General features: G+C 33.3%; 1 protein-coding gene across 1 annotated transcript in view; it reads right to left on the bottom strand.

Annotated features, from left to right (window-relative positions):
• Positions 1-3,597: 3,597 nt before the first annotated feature.
• LOC146905556 (uncharacterized) overlaps positions 3,598-26,923 on the bottom strand; it is a 38,092-nt gene continuing 14,766 nt past the window's right edge. Inside the window, exons 8-9 of the mRNA XM_085728573.1 lie at positions 4,551-5,287; positions 3,598-3,633 (exon numbers count right to left, since the gene is read on the bottom strand). Of these exons, the coding sequence (XP_085584699.1) occupies positions 3,598-3,633; positions 4,551-5,287 (773 nt within the window). The remainder of the gene's footprint in view (positions 3,634-4,550; positions 5,288-26,923) is intronic.

A 26,923-nucleotide genomic window follows, 5' to 3' on the forward strand; every position in this document is an offset into this window, starting at 1 on the left:
TGTGGTTCTGCAATGATTGGGGGCCTTTTATAGGCTGCCAAGTGTACTATTGGACCAATAGAAACTTGACACCTGGAAACTGATTCGGACTTGCTGGATTTTTGACAAAAGGACCTTTGTGCAATTTTGAGAACTTCAAGGACTGACCTGCAAAAATGTGAAGGACTAATCTGCAAATAAAAACTTAAAACAATAAAATTTTGAAATAGACCAAAGACTTAAAAATAAAACTTGAAATTTAAAAAAGGGACTTGGATGCAATTTTTTGGAAGTTTTGGACTAAAAAATAAAACTAAAAAATAAAATTGGAATAAAAAATGGTAATTTGACTAAACGTAAAGTGAAACGACTAAAATTTGACAAAACGGACTAAAACGAACCAATGGCCTAAATGAGGTACTTTAAAGTAACCTCTCTCTGCCAAAATTTCGTGTGAAATGACCAAAATGCCCCTAGGGCTAAAACGACTGAAAATGACTCAGATGCAAATTTAAAATGGACTTTGACATAGAATTGAAATAAGGACTTATTCAAACTACTTGAAAGGACTCAAACAAAATTTTAAAAGACTGAGAGAAATTTGACATAGGAAATGACTAAAATACCCTTGCATGTAAATTTTGCAATTAACATTGAAATAAAATGCAGAGAAAGATGCAATTGATCAGAGACATATCAAATGACTTGAAATGCAAGATAAGAAGAAATGAGTTAGTATTTTTAGGTCCAAAATTAGGGTATAACAGCTGCGAACTGAGTAATTTATGTCTTTCTCAAATTGCCAAACTGTTTTATCTTTTTGCATAGACGAAAATAAAGACGTGTTACAAATATGTGCCATTGAAGCATTATCAAACAATAATTAAACGGTTTCAAACTACAACATTTATCGTCTCTAATAACAGTTGAGAAATGTTGCCAGAACTATGAAAAACGTTGTCAAAGATAATAGGGGACGTTTTTCAGGCGTCTCCTATGCGAGCATCAACTATGTTGGAACAAAATGTGTTTAACATTATCACCTTTAGTTTTGATGATAACAAGGTATTAAAATGTCAATTGGATATGCTTATATTTGTTCAAGTGTGCAGGACCATAAACAAAAATTTATAAGTCTTAGAATTCAAGTATTGGTTCTGAAAGAACAAAAGAGAGCAAAGGAATTAGCAAAGGAAGCTTATGTTGCAAGACAGAGTCTGAAGACTACATAAGAAACTGACTACCAGAGTCTGACATCATCAAGCGTATGAAGACCATCAGAGTCTGAAGATCATCAGATTCTGAAGTTAAAGTAGCTGCAGTTAGTTAAAGTTTGTTATTCTGAAGACACATGATTGCAGAAGAAATAGAAGCCTGGAGCAACGACTATTTTAGAGGAATTAAAAGGCATTGGATGCCTATCCACTGAAGAGCGCAGAAAAAGGACATAGTGCAAACTACTCCACTACTCCACTCTTCATGTCTGCAATAGTACAAGCTACAATTGTATCTATGTTGGTTAATTCTCTATACAGGGAATGGATTTCAAATTGTTCTCTCATAAGACATTAAACAAATCAAGCAATAGATCATTGGTGATGATCAAGCTTCAATAACGACTATCATCAACGTATCTCTCACACCTCTATATAAAGGAGTGAAGACCCGAAGATTGTAAGAGACTCAACAACAATTTTACTAGTGTCAAAACTCTGCTGAAATTGTTGCACATCAAAGTTCACTTAGAATTTCTTAACTTTCATATCTTAGAAATTATAGAGTCTTAAGAGTCTGTATCTGATTTGTATTGAGAACATTACTGATTGTATATCAAGTGTTCAACCCCAAATATTTTTCTGTGTACTTGTGTTTGTTTAGAAGTCTCATGCTTTTGTGCTTGAGCATAGGAAATCTCTTGCAAGTGTGTTTGAGTATTGGAAGTCTCTTGTTGTATGCTTGAGCATTTGTAATCAGATATTGATTTTAGTGAACTCTCCTTGAAAGTGCAAGGGGGACAAGACTACTTTCGGACTGTGGAAGGAACCTGTATAATTGTTGTGTCTTTCTCTTATCTCTCTATCTTTACTTTATCCGCTACATTAGACTCTGAACTTTGTTCTTGATTCTGAACTCTATCAGACTCTAACCATTGGACTCAATTTAAAAAGAAGAAAAAGTTAACACAATTCAACCCCCCTTATTGTGTTTTTCTCACCTTCAAACTATAGTCTAAGGGGACGGTTTTCTCGCTCTTTTGGCAACCCTCGTCGCCTAAAGTATTGATATAAGGGACATTTTTCAAAGTCACCTAAGGCAACGATTTCGACTACACCTCTATTATTTACATCTTCCTCATCACTATGTACATCCTCCTCTTCCTTCTCACTTCCTTAATGATTTCAACTACTTCATTTTCCACCTCCAAGTTGTCACCAATACCTTGTCCGATCACTTTACCGCACTGCGTTGTTATAGCTTTGCATTGTTCATTCTTTGGATTGTTTTGTGTATTGGCTGTAAAGGTTCCTCCTTGTTGATTGGCCAATATTTGAGTGATTTGGCTCAAGTGTTGAGCTTGTTGTCCCATTTGCGTCTCAAGATTCTTTATGGACGCGGTGTTGTTTTGTTGATTGGCCTTTGTAAGTTGCATGAATTGGTTGAGGGTGTCCTCTAGCTTTTGTGTTTGGTCTTGTTGTGGTGGATATTGTTGAAAATTATTGTTGTATGGCTGTTGATTTGAAGGTCCGGCAGTAGACCTCCACGGTTGTCTGAAGTTGTTTCCTCTTTGAAAGTTGTTGTAGTTCGGATACCGTTGTTGATTTGAGTTGCCCAGATATTGACCTTGAAATTGTCCCGACCTTTGTTGATTGCCCACATAGTTTACTTCTTCTTCAAGTTGTGGTGGACAATAACCCGTTGGATGATCACCGGAGCACATTTCACAAAAATGGACTTGTTGATGCCTTTGTTTTCTTTGTATTTGTTCTTTGACGAGTTTAGGCATCTCCTTCATTTGATTCTTTATCTCTTCCATTTGTTGAGTCAAGAGCTTGGTTTGAACAAGATTTGCATCACTTGTTCCTAGCTCAAGAATTCCAGACTTTCTTAGTGCACCATGTCTATTGTGCTTTGCTGCTCGGTCATTGAGTGCCATTTTGTTGATGATGTCTACCGCTTCTTTAGGACTCAATGACATCAATGAACCATGTGCAGCTGCATCTAGAATAAGCTTTGGCTCCGGTTTTAGTCTTCCACGGAACATGTGGATTTTGAAGGTGAGAAAAACACAAGAAGGGGGGTTGAATTGTGTTAGTTTTTTCTTCGTTTTCTCCTAAGCTGAAAACACTGATCAGTAGCAGATAGAGTTCTACTTCTGAAGTGATGTTCAGGACTAATTGAAACGGATAAAATAGAGAGAGAGAGAGAGAGAGAGAGAGAGAGAGAGAGAGAGAGAGAGAGAGAGAGAGAAAGAGAGATAAGAAAGACACAAAGCAATTATACAGGTTTCTTCCACAACCCGAAAGTAGTCCTGTCCCCCTTGCATTTCCAAGGATAGTTCACTAAAATGTAATATCTGATTACAAATGCTCACTGCTAATCCTAGCAAGCGACTACAAACTACTCAAGCACAACTGTAAGAGATTTCATATGCTCCTGAACACAATCAAGAGACTTCTTATGCTCAAGCACAACTGCAAGAGACTTCTATTCAAACAGAATTATAAAGAAAAATGTTTGAGGTTGAACACTTGATATACAATGAGTGGTGTTCACAATACAAATCAGATACAGACTCTTAAGACTTTGGAATTTCTAAGATATGAAAGTTGTTAAGAAATTCTAAGTGAACTTTTGATGCAGAACAATTTGGATAGATTTTTGGCACTTGTAAATTGTTGTTGAGTCCTTGTCATTCTCTAAGTCTTCACTCCTTTATATAGAGGTTTGAAAGAGACGTTGTGAAATTGCCAGCACATCAAAATAGAGTCGTTTGAAGCTTTGATCAATCACCAATGATCTTTTGTCTGATATGGTTATTGTCCTATGAAGGATCAATTTCAAATCCATTCCAAGTATAAAGGAACATTGTTGCAGGCATAGCTGTTATTCTTGTCCTGTAACAGAGACACAAACTGAGTAGTGGAGATAGTGGTTGTACACTTCGTACAATTGTACTTTGTCAACGCTCTTCAAAGAACAAGCATCCAATGCCTTCAAATGCATTCAAAATAGTTGTTGCTTCACTCTTCTGGTCTTCTGCAATGCTTAGACGATATTAAATCCATTGAACAACCTTTGAAGCTTTAAGTCTTGCATTTCCTAATGAACTTCAGCTTCTGGTGATCTTGCTTCTGACGAGATGCTTCTGATGAACTTGGTTCTGATGACGTCATCACTTCAAGAGCACTTTAACTTCAGGAGCACTTCTCTTCAGATGCTTCAAGCTTCCTTTTTGTTGATTCCATAGCTCTCTTTTGTTCTTTCAGAACCTAATAAAGATGTCAAATTTTTGTCTATGGTCCAGTACACTTGAACAAATATTAGCATATCCAATTGAAAATTATTAATACCTTGTTATCATCAAAACTCTTAAAGGGTACTGTTAAACCCATTTTGTTCCAACAGATTTGAGTTGTATCGTCAAACCCGTGCTTTGGAAACTTTCTCAATAATGATTTGTATCGCTCCCATGCTTCACATAATGATTCATCGGCACCTTGAGCGAACATGGTAATTGCCATTTTGGTGTCCATATGCTTATGATCCAGGAAGAATCTCTCTTGAAATGCTTTCTCTAATGCATTCCAATCATTCATAATTGCCGGTGGTTGATCAAGATACCACTCCTGAGCTTTACCAATGAGTGAGTGTTGGAACAACCTTAAGAACCCAGCTTCTTCTTCGTCTTCGGATGCACCAAAACTATTAGCTAAGGCATAAAACACTGATAGATGTTGATAAGGATCTTCATGATCTAGCCCGGCAAAAAGATGATTTGAAACAAGCTGAATAGTTCCAGACTTTAGCTCTGCTTGTTTCTCCTTGTCCTTTCCAAGATGAGCTAGCCGTCTTGGACTTGTCCAGCAAGACATTACACTTTGATTGCCTTCCGGAAAATTTTGATTGTTTCCGTTTGCAGCCATTGTTTCTTCTTCGGGTATTGTAGGTAATGAAGGAATAAAGGTCGAGGATCCTTCTTGTTGCTTTTGTTTAGCTAGTTCTTGCTCTTTCTTTTTCTTACTATTGTTCTTGCGAGCCGTCTTTTCAATCTCAGGATCGTATTCCAATTCCTCTGGTGGAATTCTACCTCGCATAAAAAAATTAAAGATCTAACCAAAAGATTAGCAACACAAAGGATAATGAATAAATGATAAATAAACAAAATGAATATGTGAAAAATTTGCTTAAAACGATAAATTAGTCGCACTATCTATGATATTTAAACGCCAGTCCCCGACAACGGCGCCATTTTGATGTAATATTTTTGTACGATCAAAAGTAAGTATTATATATGATCGTCTTCTCAGGGACTAGTGCGATGTCACGGACCGTTCGACACCAAATACCATTCTAAGTTTAAAAGATAGATTGTTTGTTTGTTTAAACTATGTGGACTAAGTTGCAAGAGTAAAAGTTGAGAGTAATAAGGCGTAAAAACGTTGGAATTAGAGTTCCTTGATTAAGCGTCAAACATAACCTAATAATCACATATATGGATTTTAGTGTTTTATTGGTATTATCACGTATCTCTAAACAAGATTATTCGTGTCCAAAGAATCTTGTGAGATTAATTGTATTGTTCAATAGTTGATTTCCCAAACTATTAAACAATCCAATATTCGATCGTATCGCTTAATCGACGATTTCTCAATCTATTCAACGATCCGAAAGCTTTAAGTTTCGATACTTTGTGTGATTATCAAAACATCAATCCTATGTCTAGAATCATTGTTTTGATAGATGAATATTATAAACCTGGATCCAAATGTACTTTTCAATAACAATTAAATCAAATATAGGAAATGAATTGCAAGAATGACTTCAATATCATGTAAATTACTAGAATCATATGTTACAAGATCAAAAGATTACATTCTAAGCTCAATCAAGTACCTCTAATCCCAACTAAGGAGATTTAGTTCATCATTGCCATGTGAACATTACAAAAGTGGAAGAAAAGATGAGAATCCATGCAATGAACTTGATTTCTCCAAGAATCTTGATGAATCCACACTCAATCACTATTGCCCTATGAAAACAGTATATTTTTGCCCTATTTTCTCTCTAATATGTCCTAAGATAATGTCTGAAATGAGGGAAAAGAGCTTTTATACATATGCTGAAAAAGTGACATTTCGCGTGGCTAAGTTTGGTTCGCCATGGCGACTTCAGCTTTCTTTGCCAGTGGGTTTCTGCCACGTCACTATGATAAGATGAAACCACCTTTTTTCGCCTGGCAGGACTTTTTCTCACCATGGCGGATTGCTCTTGTCCTGTTTATCCAACTCTTTCGAACTGCTCGCCATTTGGTTCGCCTTTGCTTCGCCATGGCGAGATAGTTCGCCATGGCCATCTTTGTGGTGAAGGGGCCTGGAAATCTCTGGAGTTGCTCGCCATTGGCTTCGCATTTGGCTCGCCATGGCGAGCTGGCCTTTGTTCATTTTTGTTGATTTTGGCCCTTGTTTGATGTCTTGACACTCAATTCCTGCACAAATGGGTAGAGTAAGATGACTAAAGCGTAATAGGTCAAAATTCACTTTTCTCTCGGCTTTTCTCTTAGCTTTTCCCTAGATAACTTGTGAAACAAGTAACAAACATGCCGTAAATAAACATTTAAAATACCACTTCCTGGCACTTATCAAAACATTATTTCTTCTTCAGGTAATGTAGTTAATGAAGGAATAAAGGTTGAGGATCCCTCTTGTTGCTTTTGTTTAGCTTGTTCTTGCTCTTTCTTTTTCTTACTATTGTTCTTGCTTGCCGTCTTTTCAATCTCAGGATCGTATTCCAATTCCTCTAGTGGAATTCTACCTCGCATGAAAAAACTAAAGATCTAACCAAAAGATTAGCAACACAAAGGATAATGAATAAATGATATATATACAAAATTAATATGTGCAAAATTTGCTTAAAACGATAAATCAGTCGCACTATCTATGATATCTAAACGCCAGTCCCCGGCAACGGCGCCATTTTGATGTAATATTTTTGTACGATCAAAAGTAAGTATTATATATGTATCGTCTTCTCCGGGACTAGTGCGATGACAAAGACCGTTCGACACCAAATACCATTCTAAGGTTAAAAGATAGATTGTTTGTTTGTTTAAACTAGGTGAACTAAGTTGCAAGAGTAAAAGTTGAGAGTAATAAGGCGTAAAAACGTTGGAATTAGAGTTCCTTGATTAAGCGTCAAACATAACCTAATAATCGCATATTTGGATTCTACGTCTTACTGGTATTATCACGTATCGCTAAACAAGATTATTCGTGTCCAAAGAATCTTGTGAGATTAATTGTATTGTTCAATAGTTGATTTCCCAAACTATTAAACAATCCAATAGTCGATCGTATCGCTTAATCGACGATTTCTCAATCTATTCAACGATCTGAAAGCTTTAAGTTCCGATAGTTTGTGTGATTATCAAAACATCAATCCTATGTCTAGAATCATATGTTACAAGATCAAAAGATTACATTCTAATCTCAATCAAGTACCTCTAATCCCAACTAAGGAGATTTAGTTCATCATTTTCATGTGAACATTACAAAAGTGGAAGAAAAGTTGAGAATCCATGCAATGAACTTAATTTCTCCAAGAATCTTGATGAATCCACACTCAATCGCTATTGCCCTCTGAAAACAGTATATTTTCGCCCTATTATCTCTCTAATATGTCCTAAGATAATGTCTGAAATGAGGGAAAAGAGCTTTTATACATATGCTGAAAAAGTGACATTTCGCCTGGTGAAGTTTGGTTCGCCATGGCGACTTCAGCTTTCTTTGCCAGTTGGTTTCTGCCACGTCACTTTGATAAGATGAAACCACCTTTTTTCGCCTGACAGGACTTTTTCTCACCATGGCGGATTGCTCTTGTCCTGTTTATCCAACTCTCTGGAACTGCTCGCCATTTGGTTCGCCTTTGCTTCGCCATGGCGAGATAGTTCGCCATGGCCATCTTTGTGGCGAAGGGGCCTGGAATTCACTGGAGTTGCTCGCCATTGGCTTTGCATTTGGCTCGCCATGGCAAGCTGGCCTTTGTTCATTTTTGTTGTTTTTGGCCCTTGTTTGATGTCTTGACACTCAATTCCTGCACAAATGGGTAGAGTAAGATGACTAAAGCGTAATAGGTCAAAATTCACTTTTCTCTCAGCTTTTCTCTCGGCTTTTCCCTAGATAACTTGTGAAACAAGTAACAAACATGCCGTAAATAAACATTTAAAATACCACTTCCTGGCACTTATCAAAACCCTGGGACGATGAGGAGTCATGTCACTAGGAAAGAGGGGTTCTATGAATTTACTTTCTCATATATCTTTCTTACTTTATAAGCTTGTTAGGTCAAGCTATAATGTTGCCCTAATTTAGCCCTATTAGGGTTTGCTTTTCCCTCCTAAGCTAAGAAGTAAGGTGTATGGTGCAAGCTTGGACCGCCTCAATTAATGCTTATTCAAATTCAAATTCAATTTTCCCTCCCAAATCCTCAATTAATTATTTTCGGGACCTACAACTCAACTCATAATTGTGATTTGTTATTTCCAAAGACTCACTTGCTATTCCAATTTAATGTGCAGCCAACCCACTTTCCCAACATTTAGGGTCCGTTTGTTATGGATTAAAACAAAAGTGGTTTTTACATAAAATAATTTAGAGATTATATTTTATAGATTTTATGAAAAATCAGAATCTATTTTGTGTTTGTTTACTGTAATAAAATCACTTTTTTAAAACAAATAATCTTAGTTTGTTTGGATACAACTATATAAAAGGGATTTTTTGTTGCCAAATTAGTTCAATCTTTTAAATCATATTTTCTCTCTCCTCTAAAAAAAATCAATTTTTGAGAAACTGCTCTTAACAACTTCTCATTTGAAGTTGTTTTTAGATTTTTTTTAGATTATGATTTTTTTTAAAAAAAAACTGTAACAAACGGATGCAAAACTCTTAAAAGTGATTTTTTTTTAAAAAAAGTGATTTTTTTCTTAAAAAAACTATAACAAATGGGCTCTTAATTCCATCCATTTTTCCCTAGAAAATGTCACAAGGCTCAATGCACATTTGCAGTTGTAACACCCAAATTTATAATATTAATTTATTAGTATTATTCTTATATAATATTAGTAAATTTAGTATCAATAGAGAGACTGTCTGTTGGTGTTTTTAATAAAAAAAAAATTGGATTGTGGGCATTGAGCAAATAGATGGAAAAATAGGAGATTATGAGAAATTAAGGAGAAAGTGACATTTTTAGCAAATAGGAGAGAATAAAGGTGTATTAGTAAAATGGAGATTTAATTAAGTAAGTTAAGTAGTGTCTCAATTAATTAAATAGAAGGAGGTGAAAATAGTAGAGCTGAATAGTTACAATAGAATTACTAACAAATCTAGAGGTGTGCAGAGAGTGTTAGAGAACTAGGGTTACAACAAAACAAAACAGAGAAAAAGATAGCAAAGCAAAAGAAACTAGGGTTGAGAAGAAAAAGGCAAAGGAGGCAAAGAGAGAAGAGTTTAGGGAGTGATTCAAAATTCGGCAAACTAGAGGTAAGGGGGAGTCTCTATTCACCATAAGGGTTGTATGATCATATGGGTAGTGAAGAGTTTATGTTCTCTTTTGATTTGAATTTATAATTTTATAAAGGTAGAAATATCAAATACGGTGGATGTTTTTGAATGAAATTTCTGAAATCAGTCAAGTCAGTATGCATATACTTTTAGATTTGATAATTATAGAAGTATATGATATTTTGAATTCGCTAGTATATCTATATAATATAAATTTAGGACCTATTTCATGTCCCTTTATGGAAATAATTTTTCTTCTCTTCTCTTCTTGACATGTGTTACTCCAATTCAATCTTTTAGAATTTCCTAAACTCACGACACGTGGCACTCTAATGTTGTTTTATTCTTATGCTTTATTTTTGAAATTATTATAACTTTGCATTATTATAACTTTCACAATTAATTTTTGTAATTCATTTTTGGTATCATGTGTATCAATTATATTATATTATTGTGTTATATTATTTGTATTATAATGTAATGCAATATATAAATTCTCTAAAAAAGAAATTAATAATAATTTTTTAATGAAAAATATTGTTGTAACATTGACCGATTGATACCCTATTTAAACTAATATTTTTTTTTGGAGAGAAACCGATTAAATTTAAGACTGTCGTTGTATATTTTATAACTTATATTAAGTAGCCATGTTATTAACAAAAAACAAAAAAAACATGCATTATTTTTTTATATTTTTTTAAATGTTTTATAACTTATATCAACGAGCCATATTATTAAAAAATATATATATATGTTTTCTTTTGCTCACAATGAATTTGACATTTAATACTGTTAATTTTATTTTTATTTGAGTTTTATAAAATTATTCTAATTTCATGTGTTGCTATTCATGGAATATTAAATATATAATATACCTGAACTATTATTTTAATTGAATTTTTTCTTTCCACACACATATACACACGAATCTATTTATATCTAAATTATTTTGTGTTTGAAATTAAAAGTAACAAAACCAAATGATACACTTCATTATATTTTGTATTTTTGTTCTTAAAAAATAGCATATGTCGTATTTTCGTTAAGAAAATAAAGAAGTTTATATTTGTAATATTATTATAAAAACGGGTCAAACTTAAATGTCACTATAATGTGAAAACAATAATGAAAACAAACTATTAATAAGAATTATTATTTTTTGGTCAAAAAAAATAAGAATTATTTTTTTAATGAAACATTTAATGAGAAAATATTCACTATTATCACTGATCAAAATTTTAATTGTTTATGCTTGGATCATTACATATATTATAATAATAAAAAAACACATAAACGGAAGAAAAAAAATGACCTCTATTTTTACGATATTTTTAATTGATTATGTTAAATATATATGTCAAAATTACCTCAAACTAAGCATAGGAGATTTCATAAAAAATAAAACAAACAAAAAAAACTTAGAATAGGACACCTTTTTATGATACGCTATTAATGGCTATTAAAATAATTTATGGACATTAAAATTGATTCATGACCAAATAATTTTGTAAATGAATACCCTATATAGAACAATTGTTTTTTAAGAATGTTAAAAAAATTATGTTTATTATACCAAATTACGTTGTGAAACAAGTCTATAAATTAGAAATTTGGATTGGCATAATTTCACATCACAATTCACAACTCTTATCCCCCGTTTTTTTTTTCTATGTCACTCTTTCTTTTTCTTTCTATTTTGTTTAGTTTTTTATTCTTTGTTCTTCATTTTTTTTTACTTGGATATCAATGCTACAAGAATTATATTTCTTTTATGTTGTGATTTTGATGATTCAAATGTTCACACAAAGATTGTTTAGTTTTTTTTATTCTTTTTTCTTCATATTTTTTTCATTGATGTCAATGTTTCAAGAGTAATATTTCCTTCATGCTGCGATTTTGATGAATCAAACGTTAACTACATAAAAATAGTTTCTTCGTCTCTCCTATAAAAAAAAAATCTTCATCTCTCCTTTAATTTTTTTCCTGTGACTTATTTTATTCTTCCTTATGTTTTTATGACATTGTTTATGCTTTTTTGTTTTCTTTATTATTCTGTTTACATTTATGGATGGTTCATAAATGAATACTATATATTTTTTTTTACTTTTGTGGTTCTGATGCATACAGGTGATTTGAATCAAGAAATCATGAACAAGTACAAAAAATAAGAATAAAGATATTATTTTATAGATGAAACCGATTATATGGTGGTTGAGTTCAAGACAACATATTCTTCACACGAGGGCCTAGAGGAAAAAAATTAGATGACCTTATGACAAACTTTGAGATTCCAAAAAAAAAAAAAGTCGTTCTTAGAAAAGAATCTAGATAAATTTTCTACTATGATGAGTCACTTTTTATGTCTCTTATACAAAGAAGAATTGTATAATTTTTTGTTATAATTTATATGTAATCGGACTGAAAAATGGAACAAATGAGTATTATATTGATGAAATTAATTAATAAATTAATTATCATTTTAATGCTTTTTACTACAATTAGTTTATAATGGAGTTTATCATTTTCTCCATTTTTTAAAGTCGGTTTAGTCAAAATAAAAAATAAACATCATGCACACACACACTATCAAATGACAACACCCAAGTTTCAATTCCAAACCAGCAATCTCATGTCCTCTTTTCTTCGGTAAATTGTATATTCGTTTATTGCTTACAAATTTTAGTATTTAATTTGTTATTATTTTATTTCAATAATTTCTTTAAAAAATTATTTTTCATTATGTAGTTGACAAAGAAATCTATGACCAGTTGTTTATTGGACGATAATCAATAGTAATAATTTTTTTGTTGTTGAGGGAAGTAATAATCTTAATTGACATATTTAATTTATCCATCACAACACGATATATGTTGTAATGTAAATGGTAATTAATAAAAATAATAAAAAAAATATTAATTGATTCATATAGTTACAACTCATTTAGTCATTTTCACAAAAGAGTAGAGAGAAAACTCTTTTTTTCGAGTAAAATTTAATAATGACATGAAATAAACCTTTTTTTTTGTAGTGCCATGAAATAAACCTTTGACCAAATAATTAAGGAGTTTATATTTTATGTTTATAAATTATGAAAATTTGAGACATTATTATTTTTTAATTAAGACAAATATCTTTAAGGATCAACAATATTTTGAATGTAATTAATTTGGTATAAACTTTCTAAATAAGTGATCGCATTGTAATATTTGAAATAAGCATTGTAATATTTTGAATGAAATTAATTTGGTACAAACTTTCTAAATAGTCTATCTTTTTTTTCTTTGTTTCACGACATTTGATTCCAAAGACTTAGGAGAAATAAAATAGTTCAAGTGATTGTTATTAGTTGTTGTGTATGCTTATAGCAAGGGATCGTGACTTCCGCGTGAATACGATATAAAAAATTGTTAGGGAGTACCTCTAAATAACCTTTAAATAAGCATAAAAAAAATCTTATTTTGTTCTTTCAAAAATTAAACACATACTTTAATTGTATTAATTATAAATGATTTGTTGAAACTTTGACATGCTACAATCAGGGCTATCTTAAAAAAGAAATTCACTGAATTCTTTAAATCATTTGAGAATATAAAACAAGTTTTCCGTTTTCCATAGTCAATCACCTTTAAATGACTTTTAAACCATCATAAAAAAAATCTTTTTTTAAAAAATAAAACCCATGAATTAATTGCACTAAAGGTAGTAAACAAATTGTAGAAATTTGAAATGCTTCAATCAAGTCAATCACAAAAAACAAATTCAAGGAATATTTTAAATCAAGCAATAATAAATAGGTATGTCTCATTCTCTTAGTTGTGTTTACTCTTGACCCTCATCCGAATCTTCAATACATGTTTCTATTCTTGGTAATAGATCATTAAACCATCTTTCAAATAAAAAATAAATCAAACCAAGCAAGTTCTTGGTAATCAAGAGAATCAATCAAAGTATGAACTTCATACTGATAAAAAAATTGGAAAAAATAACTTATTTGATATTATGTGGTTGCTAATTTAAAATTTAACAGAAAAACAATGGTCACCCTTAAATTTTAAATGAAAGTTAAAGATAAGCTAATTAATTAGTTGTAGAAAATTCTATTATACTTATAAATGATTATTATAGCTTTTTATTTACAAGAATTTCCATTTTTAGTGTTTTTATTATGAATTTTTTTATTATAGAAATCATTAAAAAAATTATTTCCATAATCCTAATGTGAATTAAATCAAAATTAAAAAATATATTTTATTAGAAGAAAAATGAATAAAATTGGATATTTAAAGGTTTTGAGTTTTTTTTTGGTACAAAAAGGTTTTGAGTTTTAATATGAAAAATAATACATAATAAAAGAGAATACAACGGGTACTCTAACTCATATTATACCAAGCAAACAATTCTTTTTCCTAAAAAATAAAATAAAAATATACCTTTTTTTCTCCTGATTTTTTTTTTTTAGTAAAAGTGGGATGGGGAATTTCAATATGTCATTGTTTTTTAATGAACTGAATAGAGTTCCATTGATGAGGGAAATAAGATATATCAATGTAAATGACCACTTACATAGGAAATAGAATCATTCAATTCATTCATCGTCTAATTAAAAAAAATCATTCAAAAAAAAAATTAAGTTTAAGCAAATATAATTTTATGATCGTTATGGGTATGAAAAAAATTAATTATCGATGAGGAGACCTATTTCAAAATAAGCAAACATGTTTTTGTATCAACGCCTACATGCGTTCACATGATGGGTCGGTTTTCATTATAATCTATTACTTTATGCAATCAAGTTTCATTAGGGTGGATTAACAAATAATTGCACATATCTTTTTAACAAATATCTTATATATATATATATATATATATATATATATATATATATATAGTTAAAGGGTGCAATATTGCACATGTTAAAGTATCTAAAAGCAGCAACTATTTATTGAAAAACAACAATTATTTATTAAAAAATTACATATTAATAGAAAATACACAAGTTCCAAATCAACCATACTACTTTAAACTTCTTAACATGTGCAAATTTGCACATGATAGGAAAACTCTTTAATTAAATGTTATAAAAATTTCAAGACTTGGACTAGATTCTACTGTTTAAAATTTGAACACTTGAATTTAATTGAAACACTCTGAATCTCTATGGCATGGACCAAGTATATAATAGTGTGAACATTAGGTCAGTGCCTAGAAGAAACGTGTTGTATAGCTCAAGTACAATGTTAAATGAGTCAAAGGTGGATACATCGATGCCTGAATGAAGTAAAAAATAAGGAAGGGTCCCACACCTTTGTGAACAAGTGTGGGTAAAGAAGTTAGTTCATGAGAGTATGATCTGTTTTTGAACATGGAATAAAGGCACCCTTACTTGAACATATATGGAAATCATTGACGTTACGACTAGGAGGAAGATTAATTTTATGTTCCAACAAGAAACTAAGTGGGTGGGTGAAAAGGTGAAAGAATTAGATAGTTTAGTATTTAAGCATTGTTAAACTGGAATAGTTAGATCGAGAAATGGTGTAGGCATTATTGAGGATAAGAATGAAAAAAAAAAAGATATTGTGAATGTAAAGAGGATAGGAGATTGGATTGTAGCCCACAAATTTGTAGTTTAACAAGACATCTGTAATTTATTTTTTTGAAAGGAAATAAGACATCTTTAATGTTATTAGTGTTTACTCACCTTAGGTAGGTTTGGAAGAATATCCTAAAGTAAAATTTTGGAAGGATTTGAAAGGCTTAATTCAAGATATACCACAATAAGAATATTTTTCTAGGAGGGGATCTAAATAAGCATGTAAGAACTGTTTGATAATTTTGAAGGCGTGAATGAGGGTATAGCCTTGGGGAGAAAAATGAATTCGGTAAATCTTTCCGAGATTTTGTGTTGTCTTTCAATCTTACTTTAGGAAAAGAAAGGGGAATATCATTACATACAAGAGTGAGATATCATGTTCTCAGATAGATTTATTTCTTATTGGGAATTCTGACCTAAATATTTGTTTGAACTTAAAGTTTTACCTGGAGAGAGTTTGATTATCCAACATATAATATTGGCTATGGATGTAAGGGTTAAGAGAAGAGCAAAGATGAGATGTCATGATTGGAATACAAGGATGAAGTGGTGGCATTTATAGGATGAAAAACATAGTGTTTTCCTACAAAATATTTTAAAGGAAGGTTGTGCAAAACTACATAGAAGCGAAAATAATATGTGGAACAAGATGACATATGAGATTAGCAAAGAAGCAAAAGAGACACTAGGAGAATTAATATATTTTGAACATAGCTAGGAGTAAAGAATCTTGGTGGAACCAAAATGTTCAAATTAAAGTGAGAATCAAAAGAGAATGTTTTAAAGCGTGACATAGGTGCAAAGGTACATATTTAGGAAAATTATAAGAGAGCTAAGAAAGGCACCGATAAGGCATTGAACGCAGCAAGATCACAAGCTTTTGATGAGTTATACCAATTCTTACACGCCAATGAGGGAGAAAAGTTTTTATATTCTTGCTAAGGGACAAAAAAGTAGGAAAATATATATGGATCAAGTGAAGTTTATTAAAATGGAAGAGAGTAAATTTATTGTTCAGCAAAGAGATATAAAGAGTAAATGGAAGTAGTATTTTCAAAACTTATTTAATGAAGGTTATGAGATATATATTACCATACTCGAACATGATAGACATGAGAAAGGAGGATAGAAACTATAACTATTATCATCAGATTCAAGAACACAAGGTAAAAGAAGTGTTGAAATGGGAAAACACCCAATACCACATTTGATATCAAACAGACCTCTCCATAAGGTAATCAGTCAATTTTAAACTAGGGTAATGATTACAGTGATTAAAAGTTCAAAAATATCTCAAAAGTAGGAAGAATATTTAGAGACTTGCATGTTACATATCAATATATTTCTACATTTGATACGGGTTCCAAGTGAGTATCTATATCTCTATTATCCGCACCATATCCGTATTTTAAAATTGGGGAAAATCCAAAGCCAGTCAAAGGAGAAAACCCGTCAAATCGAGATGAGTTCAGTCAGGTATTCGCGTGAACAGGTTTTATTGCCATGCCTAAGTTTCACAAGCCAATCATAATAGGAACATGAGCTACCATGGATCTTATCAAAAAACCATTTTAAAAAGGTGAATTTGACAACAGTAAATATAAGTTTTTTTTTTTGTTTGAAATGTCAATGTAAAATATTTTTCGTGCAAATATCATTATGTTGGAGAGATTGAAACAATTGTCCTTTATTTTAATGATCGACAAATGTTAGTAATTAGTTGTTAGATTAATCTTTACTCTTTCGTTTCAGTTTGACCACAGTATCTCAAACTTCTTATTCCTTAACTCAAACCATTTGAACTATTCAACCCCTTGAAACAATTTATTAATTAGGATAAAGATACTAATTTAAAATAAAATATAGTTGTAAACTACATATACTTTATATTTGTAAAAGCAAATATCTTAATAAAACTATATAATATTTTTTACAAAAATTACACAAAATTACGAGTTATATTTTTTGTAAAAAAGACTTTACAATTTATACAAAAGTTACTTTAAATTTATACTGATTTATTTATCAAATAACTTAAATATTCACTAACTTTGTGTAGATTAATATTCAATTTAAATTATATATATATAGTTAAACTTAAATAAATACATAAATTGTTTGAGTAAAAGTAAATAAGATAAGTACGTTAATTTTTGCATTGCATATATTCTCCTACTATCATTTTTAGTTTTTATGACAAAGACAGAAATGAAAATAGACATGTTTCAAGACATAATGATATGTTTTTTTTTAACGCTAGAACATGTTGTAATTGTCATTTAAGAGAATTAGAACAAATGGTGTGTCATTGTGCAACTTTAAAAGGAAAAACTGCACTTAAAATGCATTAAGAGGTAACATTAAACTTCAAAGTAAAAAAATGTCTCCGCTGAGACACGCTTTGTTAGTGTTGTCACACTGCACTTCTCTTTGCGTATTCCTTTGTTGTAGTTTTTGAAGCAACACAAGTCAAAATTGCTTGGAATTCTGTGATGACGAGTTTAGCACCAGGGTGCAAATGACATGGACGAGACAATTAGTTTTATAAAAGTTTCTTAGACAAATAATTTATTTCAAATGGTTCTGAGATCACTTATCTCTCTTTTTCTCAAAATGAAAAGCTTATGCAAAGGAAGTGGAGAGAAACTACTCATGTTATTGTTGAAGATGTGAAGAAAAACAGCACTTCACTAATAAAAAAATAGGGATAAGGGTGATACATTTGAAGACTATCAGACATTAAGAAATTTAGCACATTCCAACCTTGATGACAATGTTGTTTTCGAGGGGCGTGTCTTTAAGGATATAGTAAAGGTTGATTAGAGTAGTTTAAGTAGTTAAGAGGTACTTTTTTAGGATATAGTAAAGAACAAACTAAGAGTTACTAACTCTACGATACCATTCAACATTTTCCATATTTTTTAGGCTGATATGTTTAAATATAAAGGATTCTCATATAAAGCTAATATTTTTTCTTTCGCTTCAACGTGCACACATATGCATGCAAGGGTGTTAATATTAATTTCGTGACTTTACATTTAATATGAAGATCTGTATATCGTTGACGATGCCTTGAAGAACCTCTGTTTGAATGAAATTGAAATGCTGCTTCAGGAAAACAGACAGTCGCTTACTGATTCCAAATCTATGCCCAGGCCAAACGCAGCAGACATGCCAACTTTAACAAACAAGCTTATCGTTGATGAGCTAAATTACAACAAAGATGAACTGGAAAAGACACACGCTGATATGTTACTGATGCTGACTGATGAACAAAGATGTGTGCATGACAAAATCATGGAGTCCGTTGATTTTGACGACGGTGGTTTCTTTTTCTTATATGGTTACGATGGTACTAGAAAAACCTTTATATGAAAAACATTGTCGACTACTGTTAGATCGAAGAGGTTAATTGTATTGATTGCTGCATTCAACGGTATATCGACTCTTCTATTAACAGGTGGAAGAACCGCGCACTCGACGCTGACAGTCCCTATTAAGATTAATGAGGCATCATCCCTTACGATGGAAAAGGATAGTCCTAGGGCAGACCTGGTGCGTGTTGCAAAATTGATAATTTGGGATGAGGCTCCAATGATGCACCGATGGTGTTTTGAGGCAGTTGACCGATCAATGCATGATATCATGTCCAAGAATGATCCCCTAAATGAGTTTAGACATTTTGGTGGAATGACAGTAGTTTTAGGTGGTGATTTCAGGCATATATTGCCTGTTGTCTGAAAAGGAACGAGGCAGGATATTGCTGATGCCTCAATCAATTCATCAAAGATATGGGCTTATTGTAATGTGTTGAGGCTTATTGTTAATATGAGATTGGGTGCATCTTCGGTACCTGCAGAGCAGGATGAAATTGTTAATTTTGGCAATTGGAGACGGCAACGACGCTTCGGATGAGAATGGTGAAATGAAGGTAGAAATTCCTGAAGATTTTCTCATATCGGACACAACAAATCCGTTGATGTCACTTATAGACTTTGTGTATCCCAATTTGAATGATAACCTTGGTGACCCGCTATTTTTCCAAGAAAGGGGAATACTCGCACCAACGCTTGATTCAGTTGAGCATGCTAACGAATATATGATGTCACTGATTCCAGATGAAGAGAAAAATTATTTAAGCTCTGATTCTGTTTGTCGATCGGGTGAAAATTCTGATGTCCAAAGCGAGTGGTTCACAACGGAATTTCTTAATGATACTAAGAGCTCTAGAATTCCAAATCACCGGTTGAAACTAAGGATGAGATGTTCAGTTATGCTGATGAGAAACATCGATCAGGCCAATGGACTGTGTAATGGTACGAGGCTGACAGTTACACATCTAGGGAAGAGCACGATAGTTGCTACTGTAATTACATGAAAAAGGGCAGGTACCAGGGTATTCATTCTGTAACATCCCGCTCGTCAGCTAATGGAAATATTACCCGTTAATCGTGCCAGAGGAAATAATTCATGGAAAGGTAAGTAATGGAAAATATTTTATGACATGTCAGCATAATACGATTAAAGTATTAGAGTCGTATTGAACACGTTTAAGACAAGGGCAATTTGGTAATTGCACGGGAAGGGATATTTATTTGGTTAAGGCACCAAAATATCCCATTTTCAATCTTCTTTCTCTCTCTAAGTTTTGGCAAGGATTCTCCTCCTTCTCTCTACTCTCCATCGCCACTCTCCCTCTTCTCCTCATCACCAACCTTCCAAAACTCATTCCTCTCAAAGATTAAGCTTATGTATGGTACTTCCAAGATCAAGGAAGAAGTAGAAGCTTTATTTGAGCCTGTTCTTCCACTCTATTCTCACAAGGGAAGAAATCATGAGATTAGGGTTTTGTTGAAGGAAGCTTGGGTTGGATTAGAGATGAGCTAGCAAGATTATGGTGCTTTGGATTGCATGAAAACAACAAGTTTGAGATGGGTTGAACAAAGGAAGCAAGAACTAGGGTTTGATGGCTTGAGCTTGGAGCTTGAAGAATTAGCAAGATTATGTTAAGGTGAGTTCCATAGATAGATATCCTACCCTTGGGATTATGTTTATGTCATGTAAGATTAACATGAAAATTCTAGGTTTCAAGTATTATGTTTAGTACCCCTTTTGTACCATTTATGATCAAATATTGTTAATTGATGCCATGCACATGATATAAGCTGTTTTTATGATGTTTTGGATGATTAGAATGAATTAGAACACTTGAATTGAGGTTTTTATGCAAAATCACGTTTTCTGCAGAATTCTGGACTGCTACAGTTTGCCAGGCGGAATTTTGCTCGCCATGGCGAGCTGGGGATCAGGGCTCTCTGGAGTAGCTCGCCATTTAGCTCGCCACGGCGAAAAATTTCGCCATGGCGGAGAGAAATTGGCCAGGCGAAATTGACTGCACAGCATGTGTTGTCAATTCGTTTCGTGGCCAGCGAGGGCTATCCGAGGCTCGATCTTGCAGTATCTTTTTAAACTATGAACCCCTCAATTCTAAGTGCCTAAAGTACAATTCCAAACAAGGTTTTGATCAAGGAAAAGGCATGGCAAATTGTTATCAATACTTGTTGATAAATGATACGCAAGAGTGATATGTTATGCAATATGTCCGGGTAGTGATGAAATAAGAAAGGGCATGAACGTAGAGCCTCAACATAGTTGTTGAGAACTAGTAAGTTAAGCAAGAATCTCTAGAATGTTAAGACGCAAAGTGTAATCTCTTCGCATAAGAGTTAAGTGCCATACGAGTATGGCAAGACGTGAATCGATTCCATATCCATTCACGAAGTAAGTTAAGCAAGCATTAAGCTTACCTCTAGTGGGATCATTTAAGGGTTCGAGGTAAAAGAGAAGGCATGTTTAAGTTTATTTTTCATGCATAAGACTAAGACTTATAAGAAAGAAAGAGTGTTATGTCTCTTGAATTCCTTCCAAGGTTGGATTCAAGGGGTTCCCCAAGGGGAATGGTTAAGCCGCAAGGGAGCCGCATTTCACTAAGCTAAGGTGCCGTGTCTTTTGTATTCCATCCAAGGTTGGGTACAAAAGGTTCTCCAAGGGGAACGGGGTAAGCCGTAAGGGACCCGCACGCTCACTAAGGGAGTCCGGTGCGCTCTTGCTAAGCATTTCACCGGTAGTAAGGGATTATCTTCCGGGGTTACTCCACTTGGGACTAATCCATAAAATGAACCAAGATAATTGTTTGTTACACGCTAACATAATCAATGAAGCTGACTATGCATATTCATCATACGTTTATGTGTTATGTCATAGAGCCTTGGCATAGACTGTCAAGAACTAGAAAGAAAATAGAAGTAAATAGGCAAGAACTAGCAAGCTAGAAAGAGTCACTTTTGCGGCAAGAGATGATATGTTGTTAGATGCAACATATTCAAGTAAGAAAGTTAAGAGGGTTATACCGACGATGATCATAGGTTTCCCCTAATCGTCCGGTTTAGAGTTGTGTCATGACTTTAGCAAGTGAAGGCCTTGATGCGTAGATCGTATCTTGGCATTGCGGTTTTAGTTTTCCCCTTAACCGTCATGACACGTGTAAGATGAGAAGCCTATAACAAGTAAGATAAGCCTATGACGGGTTTAGCATGCACTACCGTCTAGGAAAGCAAGACTCCACACACGTATAATCAACCGCCAGGTTGTATTGTAGACACATGGCGACTATAGGTTTTCCCCCGAGGTTGCATATAGCCTAGGGTTAGGTGGAACTCACTGAGACATTATGTCTCATCCCAATCCTTATTTGTTTCAGATATCAGGATGGTTTGCAAGCTAGTAGCCGAATGGATGCTGCGACAAGTGTTGGTTCGTACCCGATGCCGGATGATGTGGATTTTCAAGGATGTATACATTATGTATTAGGAAAGTTAAGATGTAATCTCTTGTACGAACGCATGTTGTTGTATAAACATTCATTCGAAGTTTTATTGTTGTAAATTTTAATGTATCCAGTACTAAAGATAACGCACGTGCTAGACTTTCTAGATACGTCTAGTATGGGTGTTACAATTGGTATCAGAGCAGGTCGATTCAGATCGTGCCATGGGTCATTAAATTACAACTAAGGTAGCGGGAACATTGGGTTCCAGGTAAATGTTCTAGTTGTTGTTGTTAGTTGAGCCTGATCAACTCAATTATACATTCGACGATTAGGATGGATGCCTGAGAGCTGAATAGGACCCAGGAGGAACGAAGTATGTGATGAAGTAGTTTGATCGTGCCAAAAGGTGGCCGGTGAACTAATTAAGTAGAAGTTTGAATCCTCCGGGAATGTCAGGCATGTTAAGAAGGAACGTTCCGACAATGTCGGGTAAGATGATAGTGATACTTAATGTACCCGTAAGCAAAGAAGTTGGATATATATATATATATATATATATATATATATATATCTAATCATGACCAAAAGATTCGGTAAGAGTTGTTGTTGGAACGGGTTTATGATATTCTGGAATGTCAGAACAAGGCTACAAGATAGTGAGAAGTCGACATATGTTGATGGAGTCAGCAGGCTCTCAGGGATAGCAATATGTGAATGAAATTAAGGACATGTATGCTCGGAAAGTTGCGTAAGTGGCAATGTAACGAAGTAAGTTATTCGTAGTGGAGGAAGTTAAGGATTCAAGAGAAAGTTTTATGTTATCAAGAGTAAGGCATTGGTTTCTGGCGTGCCAAGAATTGTATCGAAAAAGGTTGATGTTGCCATGCATATGTTATAGAATATTTTACGATGATAGGAATGAATGATGTGCATTGTATACTTGAGAATAAGAATTTTATGCAATAAATGTTTTCCAAAAAATAAAGTTGGAGAAGCTCACCAATAGCAAGCATGGGACGAAACTTCCCGTTTTGTGAAATCTACTAGTTTGTTTCTATGGTTTGCAATGACTATTGGGAAGATGTCTTCACAATAATATCTTATGTGACGAAATTTTTTTATGACATCAAGTAACGAATGCATATCATATCCTAAGATTTCCAAGGAAAAAGACATGGGCAACCATCAACAAAATCGATACGGTTTAAGGTAGCTTTGGAAGTTAATGTGTTAAGAATCAAGAACGAGCCAAGATCAAGAGTATAGAAGTTCTGGTATCTAGAAGGAAAGTCACAGATGTTTATGCAAGAGGTATGAAGTAAGAAGTTAAAGCGGTGCAAAGTTATGAGGAATCACAAGGTTCACGGATTATGTGGAATTATGACGTATCTCTCGAACCTATGTTTTGCTTAATTGACTTGCTAAGGCTCATTATGAAGTTGAACTATAAAGTTTAAAGGATTTTAAAAATTTTTTACACGTATAGGTGATTGAGGTTGATATTTTGAAAATTTACGAGATTTTCTAAGAACCGGTTTGATTCGACACTCGTAGAGCGGGCTAGACTTATAAGAGTCTAAGTTTGATGGCACGTATGTGTTATCAACTCGTTCTATGATTTTAGAGCAATGGTCGGGGCCTAAACTCAATTTATATAGTAGAAAATTTTCAACGTCAATGACCCATGCGTTAGTTTACGAAGTTTTTCTTTAAAGGAAAAATTAACGAGCAAGCATTGATATGATTAAGCAAAATATAGTATGCGAGAAGGCAAAGGTTAAATGTTTAAGATAGATTTGTTCAAGTACAAGACGAGTTGTCAAAGGAATTTGAGTTTATTCGGAAACAAGTTCAAGTATGATATGTATACCTCAGCAGGTAAATGCAACCAGCAAGGATGTAAGGTTTACCCCCAAGTCAAGTATTATGAGTATAAGATAAGTTATCACGAGTTTTGAATTTACAAAACAAGTGTAAGGTTGTGATGTTGGTTGCAACATGGAAGATCTCAAGAAGTAAGTATTCAAGTGATAAGCATGAATTGAAGTCTCAATTGCTCTAACGGATTAGAGTAATGATTTAAACCAACCGGTGGGAATCCGAGTAGCGCCATGGAAGCTAATCGTTAATCTTGAAACATGGAATTTTGGTGTGAAAAAAATTTTCGGTTGGTAATGCAAGTTAAACAAGAAAGCATCATAAGACAAGCGAGGAGTTCTCGATGCGATATGTAAGGAGGGATGCATATTCAGTCAGTGTTGGCTAAGGTAAAAGTTTTAAGTATGTGTTGTCACATAAGTAAGATAAAAAGGGCAAGAATTGCTATATATTAATTGGTCAGGATGCATGAATGATGATAATAGAAAACATGTAAGGTTCAGAAGGTTACCTTTCATGAATCAGGTAAACAATCAAAGCATCAAGAATGATGACCGGTATTCGGAGAAGGTATTAATGTTCAAGTAATAATTGAAAGGATTATTTGAAGATTCAAGTTTAGTGTTCCGAAGAAGAAGAACAAGTTAACGTCAAGAGGTTCAAGGATTTTATATGGTTATGATAAGTGGTAATACAAATAAGTATACCAGATAAGAAAGTAAGAATCCACCTTCGAAGTTTAAGCATGTTATCATGTAGGGAGATGCGACTCTCGGGTTTTGTGCAATGAGAATCATACTTTCGTATGCAATACTTGTTGAGTGAAAACAATACTTGTTAAGACATGTCAAGCCATGGTTTTATAACTTTTAAAGCTAAGATTGGTATTATGGAACTTGGGAACGATGCTTAATTTTTCTTACTCATGGAATTATACATTTTCAAAACTGCTAAGATACGTAGTAAGTAAACTCATTTAAGACGTACAAGCTTCATGACCAACTTGTTGTGGACAAGTTTGGGGCGAGTTGTTAGATCTTTTCCAAAATATAGAAACTCGTCCGGTGGTGCTGTGGTATCATTACACAATCAGTTTTGGAAATGAGGAAATCTTTTTAGTTATGTATCTGTACGTTCCAAGAACCCGAATACCAAAGTTTAAGAAAATTTCTTTAAGCAAGATGCTAGAACACGTATCGTTATCATTTAACAAGTAGTGGCAATTCAAAATATGCACACGTTATGGAAACAACAACGTTTATATGAAACCAATAACATACAGGATACACGGTAAGGTTTTAAGAATGCTTGATATATGTGCAAGTGGTTTTGCTAGAAAGTTTCAAGAGCATGTTAACCACAATGTTGGTTGTTAGATTGTCAGATAAAGTAACGATTTGATTTCACTCCTTTATGTTAAGCTATATGAGATACCCATGAGTTCGGGTGCGATAAGATGCAATGAGATTGCAATGAAATTGGAAGATTTCTCAAGGCTCTGGAAAAAAAAAAGATAAGAGATTTGTGGAATCGTCTCTACGAGTAAGGAATGTAAGAGGCATAAGTCGCAAAATGCGGTAAGAAAGATTATGTATGCATGAAAAGATGTTTTAAAGTTACAAGTAGGCTCTGCAGGGCAAACGTGGTTTTCGGTAGGATTCCAGTTAAAAAGGCAAATCCTGAGTGTTCATGTTTATGATAAGATATCTTTATGAATGGTTCATGCTAAGCGGGTAAGATACAAATCTGAAACAATAAGTCTATGTGTAGCAAGATAAGCTTCAAATCACAAGTTTCGAGATAACTCTAGATTTTGTGAAGGATATCAAGAATGAGAAAACTTTATACTTATGTGTATGAATTAAGAAACAAGATGAAATGCATGTTTTGAAGGGAAAATTATACGATGAACTTCTTGAGAATGTATGACTTAGAGCAAAGACAGTAAGGATTCGTTATGATGATTGGTAGATGATCTCTAAATTTCGAGGACGAAATTTCTTTAAGGGGGGTAGAGTGTAACATACCGCTCGTCAGCTAATGGAAATATTACCCGTTAATCGTGCCAGAGGAAATAATTCATGGAAAGGTAAGTAATGGAAAATATTTTATGACATGTCAGCATAATACGATTAAAGTATCAGAGTCGTATTGAACACGTTTAAGACAAGGGCAATTTGGTAATTGCACGGGAAGGGATATTTATTTGGTTAAGGCACCAAAATATCCCATTTTCAATCTTCTTTCTCTCTCTAAGTTTTGGCAAGGCTTCTCCTCCTTCTCTCTACTCTCCATCGCCACTCTCCTTCTTCTCCTCATCACCAACCTTCCAAAACTCATTCCTCTCAAAGATTAAGCTTATGTATGGTACTTCCAAGATCAAGGAAGAAGTAGAAGCTTTATTTGAGCTTGTTCTTCCACTCTATTCTCACAAGGGAAGAAATCATGAGATTAGGGTTTTGTTGAAGGAAGCTTGGGTTGGATTAGAGATGAGCTAGCAAGATTATGGTGCTTTGGATTGCATGAAAACAACAAGTTTGAGATGGGTTGAACAAAGGAAGCAAGAACTAGGGTTTGATGGCTTGAGCTTGGAGCTTGAAGAATTAGCAAGATTATGTTAAGGTGAGTTCCATAGATAGATATCCTACCCTTGGGATTATGTTTATGTCATGTAAGATTAACATGAAAATTCTAGGTTTCAAGTATTATGTTTAGTACCCCTTTTGTACCATTTATGATCAAATATTGTTAATTGATGCCATGCACATGATATAAGCTGTTTTTATGATGTTTTGGATGATTAGAATGAATTAGAACACTTGAATTGAGGTTTTTATGCAAAATCACGTTTTCTGCAGA

The sequence above is a fragment of the Medicago sativa genome, chromosome 7 (assembly GCF_051527215.1).
Source record: "Medicago sativa cultivar Bolivia chromosome 7, Bolivia_mono, whole genome shotgun sequence".
Classification (NCBI taxonomy): Eukaryota; Viridiplantae; Streptophyta; class Magnoliopsida; order Fabales; family Fabaceae; genus Medicago; species Medicago sativa.